General features: G+C 39.7%; 1 protein-coding gene across 2 annotated transcripts in view; it reads right to left on the bottom strand.

The window, feature by feature from the left end:
* SLC2A12 (solute carrier family 2 member 12) overlaps nt 1-6,763 on the bottom strand; it is a 46,490-nt gene that overhangs the window by 3,073 nt on the left and 36,654 nt on the right. Inside the window, exons 3-4 of one of the 2 annotated variants that reach the window (XM_011356194.2) lie at nt 6,099-6,221; nt 2,095-2,227 (exon numbers count right to left, since the gene is read on the bottom strand). In XM_011356194.2, the coding sequence (XP_011354496.1) occupies nt 2,095-2,227; nt 6,099-6,221 (256 nt within the window). The remainder of the gene's footprint in view (nt 1-2,094; nt 2,228-6,098; nt 6,222-6,763) is intronic. The other variant, XM_023528397.1, reaches the window with a different exon arrangement.

Here is a 6,763-nt window from a genome sequence, read left to right as displayed (position 1 = left end):
TTCCTTAGTCTTCAAGTTAACTTAAGCTTCTGTGTGCTAGCAAGTTCCCTGGGCTTTCAGCCACCCCACATTTACTTAGCTAGTTCGATAACTTGTCAATACCATTATGTATTTTTTTTATATTTTTGTCTCTGATATTTCCCTCCAGGAACCTTGTTCAGCATGCATAATTCATATATACTTTGATTCAGGCTGTTTGCATTTTTTTTTTTTAATTGGTGATTCTAAGTATACATGTTTGTAACAGTTAAAATGTGATAAGTGAGTTGAACATATTTAAAGGGTTCTACATTTTCATTTTAAAAGTGTTTGCCAACCTGCCACTTCAAGCTAAGACAAGCCCCAGGCTCTCTAGTGTTGCACAAATAGGAGTTTGCCAAGATTTCTGAAAGCAACTTTGTTTCCTGTCTGCATCGGTACCGGGCTTCCCCATAAGGATATATGCATCCCTAGCAGATACTGGTTCTGCTGCTATCAGTGAGTTTAAAATGCAGAATTGTCTTGCCACCTCATCTTTCATGATCTTCCACACTAATGCCCTTTTCTACCTTTGTTCTTCAATATCAGCCTCCCAGTACTCATAGCCTTTGGATCTCTCCTAATTTGCAATTTATAACTTCCTTGGAGAGGGTCTAGATTTAAGTTTGAGTGATCTCATGACTCCGAAGTAACAGAAATGTGATTCTTGCAAAAACATTTCCTAATTCAGAGTCTTAACTAATTTAGATAGATTCCTTTCTCACCCTAAATTCTTCTGACTGAATAGTTTTGTTGAGTTTTAGATCACATGTCTTATTCTGGAGGTCCACTACATGGAAATATGGGCTTTTCTTAAGTTTTCCTTTCGAATTTTCACTCGATTTGCAGTTTGATACATTCTAACAGCCCCATGTGAAAAACAGATCTAAAACGTTTTTAACTCATCCACAACATTCTGTTTTCAAGTTAGATTCTTAAGAAAGAATGCAATAAGGAGTTGATAATAGAGTAGCCCTTTAGCTTTCTTCAATTAATTTATAACTACTTTCTCCCTGCCTCAATTTCATGAGTGTTGCTCATGAGAATTTTAACAAATCTTTATTTTTAAAGGAATTTTGCTCCCCCAGCTAGTAGATGGGTAGCTCAAAAGTGCACATACACATGGTGGAGTTCCATAAAGCCAATGAGACTTAAGCCCGGGACTGCTCACCTACATAGCCCCTTCCAAAGCCCACATAGTCTTGCCTAATTTTGAATTCATAATTCGTATTATTTTTCTTAAACTGGGCACCATCAAACGCGGATCTGCCTCTGCTTGTGTACTATGTAGTAAGGACCAAATCTACATCTCCAACATAGATATTTCTCAAATCCAGCTCCCAATGTGCGTTTGACTTCCCTCCGTTTGCATGCCACATGGGCACCTCACAGTCTCTCCAAACTGAACTCGGTATTGTCCCTGTCCCTCCACCAGACTCCTGCCTCCCAAACCTGTCTTTCTCCTCCTCCAGGTCTTACTTCAGTGCATATCCCACTGTCTACTGGGTTCTCTAAGCTGGAGAGATCCCAACTCCCACCTTTCCCTCAGCTGCCTTTTCCAGTCTCACCCTGAGCTGTTAGGTTTTATCCCTGCACCTCGGCCAGCCCGTTTCCTGTCTGATTCTTCCAACGGACTCCTCATAGGTCTCCCACATTCAGTGTCTCCCCTTCCCATTTCTCATATTTTGCCAGAGTATTCCTTCACAAATCTGGTTACTTCCCCCACTTCCCTATTGTTTGAATCATGGCGTACCGCCTTCAGGATAAAATCCAAATTATTTACCAAGAAGGACAAGACTCTGACTGCGCTAGGGAGGTGAGAGGGGTCATCAATCAATACTGAAAGAGCTTTGACAGGTTCACTTGTCAGAAAGCACTCGTTATCCTAATTCCTTAGCTGAGTCACCCAAATGAAATACATGGCAGAGAAACTGGAATTACGCTTTGAGATGTGGTTTTACACCTAAGGTGATATCCTGAAATAATTTCAGATATTATTATAATTTGGTTGTATATATAAAAACTGTATCTTTGACCAAAGAATGCTGTTTGGAGAGTAATGCATATAATACTTACGCTTTTGCCAGCTCCTTTGATATTTGTTCCAAAGAGCATCCCTTTGTCTCAGGTATAAACACAACAACAAACACCAGAGCAGCGAGACTCATGATTGTATATATAAAGCACACCCACGGCAGGCCAATGAGATCTAAAAAGGCCGATAGAAATGGGTTAGAAGTATTTTTTCTGTTGCTTTGATCCCACTTGTGGAAAGCTGCTTCTTAGCACATGTGTAAAAACATGTATTTTCAAACACGCCAATAGTATCCAAGGAAACTGTAACTACAAATTTAAAATATTTCTAGCCTCTGAAGTTTCATGTTTACAAACGATCCCAGCTTCCTCTGGTAAAATAAGTAGTAGTCTTGTAACTATCACAATTTAAACCCAATGCCATCTTCTTAGTGAGCATGTTTTTCTTTTTCAAAATGGTACTATTTGTGCCCATTGCAAAAAGAGAACCTGAAACCACACAGAAACATATAAAGCAGAAGGTAAGATATCTCCTCTCTTTCCTCACGCCACAATTCCTCTCTTGGGAATCACTACTATAGCAGTTTGGTTTCTACTGAGTGGACATTTTTTAAGACATTTTTATACAGATAGACTTTTCTTGGAACAAGCTCACTGTTCTTTACTTTCATTTGATTATATCATTTCATGCTGGCATTATTTTATCATTTAATAGCAGCATATTTGTAGTGCTTCCTCCTGGATTCAGAGGGAAAAAGTGATAATGGTTCTAATGAAAGGCATTTACTTGGTCAGATGCATCCGCAGGAAGCAGGATGGATCTCATCTGCCCACCTAGTCTTTCTCCTGACCACTTCTAGCCAAAAGTACGGTCCCTTTGTAGTAGTTACTGACCAAGGTCAAGATACATTAACTGCTAAGAGATGGCCCACAGTGCACCTGAGCCTGCCATTTTTATTGTACCACCCCAGGCTCAGCAGCAGAAAGTCCAGTGTGGCAGGGAGTCGTGAGGAGGAAGCTGGCTCTTCGTGAACACAGGCTCAGACCAACCACAGGCTGAAACCATGCAAGTGCCCTTCACAGCCACAATCATCACTGGTCATTCAGGAAATGTGACTGAACAGTTACATATGAGGCAGTTTTGTAAATGCAGTGTGGAAGGCGCTAAGCATATTAACCACTTGTCAGTTGTGCCATCTAAGGAGAGGAGAAGCAGGAAGAAGAAACAGTACTGCAGTTCTTCTGACAATTCTATTTGAACTCTGATTCCTCTGTACCGTTTTTGCTGCTGGCACAGGTTTTTGCCCAGGTGAGTACTTAATAAAGTGCTTGTAGGATTGGTCTTTCTTCCCTATCTGGGGCATAAAACTAGAATCAGAGGGTGAAAGAAACCAAAAGATTGTCTCATCAAACTTGTCCCATGTTCTGTTTTGAGCACTTTCAGCCGCAGGGGGCTCACCACTTCGCAAAGATTCTCAATGCACAGTGAGCTGGCCCTATCTGTTAAAAAAGGCATTCCTTACTAATTCCTAACCTCAAGTCTACCTTTCAGGAACTTTGGTTCAGAAGGTCTACTTTGTTCTCTGGATCAGCTCTCCCCATCCCTTCTTCATGACAGTTGCTTGAATATTTCAATGCAGCTCTATCCCTTCCCTAAGCCTCATCTCATCCAAGTCAAACATCCTGAACTGTTTTTCACAGACTATAGGTCACATGACCATGCCACCCAGACTGCACGTGCTTGGTGAACACACTGCAACCCTCTTAAAACATTTAAACAACCCTAATAAAATATTTTACTCAGAGCTGAGTGCAATGCTGCAGCTGTATCCTGACCACAGCAGAGTAAGTTTGTCTCTGGAACACTGCATTTGTTGATACAGCTGAAATTGCACTAAAGATGTTTGTGTCCGAGGGCTTGCTGCCCTTATATCTTTTACTTGGAAAACTGATTTTTGAAAGTAAGTATAGAACTTCAAACTTACCACAGTTAAATGTCATCTACAGGTTTCAGATCATCGCAGGATTTTTTTAAGTTGATATGCTTTTCCAAAATTTGTTCTAGGAAGCCGTGCAGAACTTCCGAATCTTCTTTAGTTCCTCCTCTATATTAGCTATCCTTCCCAGAGATTTGTGTCATCTATTTTTGCCCTTTATCATTCCATTCTTTCTTTTGTATTTCTCTTTCTCCATACAAACATCAGACAAGGGGTGTTTGTGTGTGTGTGTGTGTGTGTGTGTGTGTGTGTGTGTATGCATGAGCGTGTGTATATGTGTGTGTGAAGGTGAAGGGCACAGGTCTATACGTGTGATCTCAGCAGGAAAAATATGGTTGGTGTTCATGACAGTTCCTTTGTTTCCTTTCATCTTGGACTATTTCTAAAAATGTAGGAAGGACATAAACATTTGAAAATTTTATATAAAAACTCAAACCATGGTTATTTAACAACTCTAAAAGTTCATTTCCCAAAGTAAATGTGCTAAAAAAAAGTGGTTGACAAGATTCAGAGGTACTGTATATAGATATATACTTTTTGAGTATACATCCAGTTTTAAAAATTTATATATAACATATACACATTCACATTCTTCTAGTTGTCATAATTATTTTTATACTTGGAATCACAACCCAAATATATAACTTACAATTGATTGATATGTCTCTTATAATTTGTGTGTTTTAATCTTCATTTCTATCCCCGCCCCGCCCCCCCACACACATACATACTTTATATTTTTAATGAAGAAACTGAGTCATTGGTTTCACAGGCGGGATTTTGCCGATCGTCATCATCTCACATGACCTCTGTCCTTTGTGTTTCCTATAAACTGCTATTTAGGTCTAGAGGCTTGAGGAGATTTAGATTTTCTTGTTTCTTTGTTTGCAAACTTTTTACAGATTATGTTTATATGTGTATATATATTTTTAAAAAGGAAGAAAGAAAATTCAATTCCTTGGTCAGTTTTGGAGGACGCTGGGGAACCACCTCATTATTTCAAAAACTAGAAAATAAAAAGAAAGTTTCCAGCATTTATTTTTCCTTTCTTACATGACCCACACTTTAAAGTAGGCAAGTAGCTATTCGTTGTGAGAAATTTCTTCTAATAGTTATAGAATTTCTTCTAATAGTTATAGAAGAAATTTCTCCTTAAAGAAGTAGTACAGATAAAATTTTAGAAGGAATGATAGAATGAAAATAACGAATCTGGGAAATGATCTTCAAAAGAAGCCCACGTGACAAAGTGGGAGACAAGCAAACAAGATGTGCCTCACATGGCAGGACACATGCCATCCCTATGAAGGAGTCTGCAAACAAAGAAAGAAGAAAATCTAAATCTCCTCAAACCTCTAGATCTAAATAGCAGTTTACAGTAAACACGAAGGACAGAAGGTCATGCGCTATGACCACAATCAGTAAAATCCCACCTAGGGAAAACTGAAACGAATGACTCAGTTTCTTCATTAAAAATACAAAGTTGGGGCAGAGGGGAGGAGAAATGGAAAGGAAATCTATGAATTATAAGAGGCTTATCAATCAGTTGTAAAGGACATATTTGGATCGTGATTCAAACGAATACAAAAAAAATAATTATAAGACGCCTGGAAGAACGTGAACATAGACTGAATATTGATACCAAAGGATTATTATTAATATTTTTCAGATATGATAATGATGTCGTTACAGGGGTTTTTTGCATATTTTAAATTTATTTATTTTTATTATGGTAACATTGGTTAACGAAATCCAGTAAGGTTCAAGTGTACAATTCAAACGGTTTTTAAATATGGTATCTTTCAGAGGTCCATGCTGAAATTCTACAGACAAAATGACATCCTATCTGGGAAAAACAGGTGGGATTATAAAAGGATTAAGATTGACAACTTTTTAAGTTGGATGGTAGGTACATCGGGGTCCTTGCCATTATCTTTACTTTTGAATTTGTTTGAAAATGTCCACATAGAATGTTTTTTTATATGTGAGCGTGTTTCCCTAACATTTGTCCTAAGAGCACAAACACATTAGAGGAAAAAGATGTGTCCTTACCTGTCACAGTCAAAAACGTCAGAGATATGAGGAGGTTGATGCCCCAGTTCATGCTCGAAGTTAAAGCCATAGCTCGTCCTCTGATTCCGCCAGGGAAGATCTCGCTGAGCACCAGCCAGGGCACTAGAAGAAAAGGCAGAGGTAGCGGGGAACAGCAGGACTCTCAGAAAGCCATTGAAACAGAAGGCCAGCCCCGATCTCTGCCCTTGTCCTGTGTGGTTTGTGGTTGCAGAGCAGGGCCATGTGCTTTCTCCTGACCTCCGGCCAAGTGAGAAAGGGTTCAGGAGAAACACTGAGAGAGCCTGACAATGGTCCCTGTGAGTAGGGAGAGGGACTTAAAGTACTGGTATGTGACACAGGCCTGACAAATGCAAATGGGAAGAGCAGTGGCTGAAGCCACCTGCCAAGCACAGAACCTCAATATCGGCCCCTGCTTTATCTTCTCAGCCCTTTCATGTAATCTCCTTTGCCCCTGACCTTGGAGAAGTCCCACATCATAGCTACTAAGTGGGTAGAAAATAAAGCTAGGAGGTGGGAGGAAGGAGGCGGCTGTTCTCACTTCTTCTGCTTGGCTTCCTAGCCTGGGGCAAGTTAAGGTATTATACCAGACTAAACATTTCAGTTTCTGCAAGGAGACTCTTCTTGGCATGAAAACTGATCAGAGG

Source organism: Pteropus vampyrus, unplaced genomic scaffold (genome assembly GCF_000151845.1).
Source record: "Pteropus vampyrus isolate Shadow unplaced genomic scaffold, Pvam_2.0 Scaffold24, whole genome shotgun sequence".
Taxonomy (NCBI): domain Eukaryota; kingdom Metazoa; phylum Chordata; class Mammalia; order Chiroptera; family Pteropodidae; genus Pteropus; species Pteropus vampyrus.
This window is presented reverse-complemented; position numbering and strand designations above follow the sequence as displayed.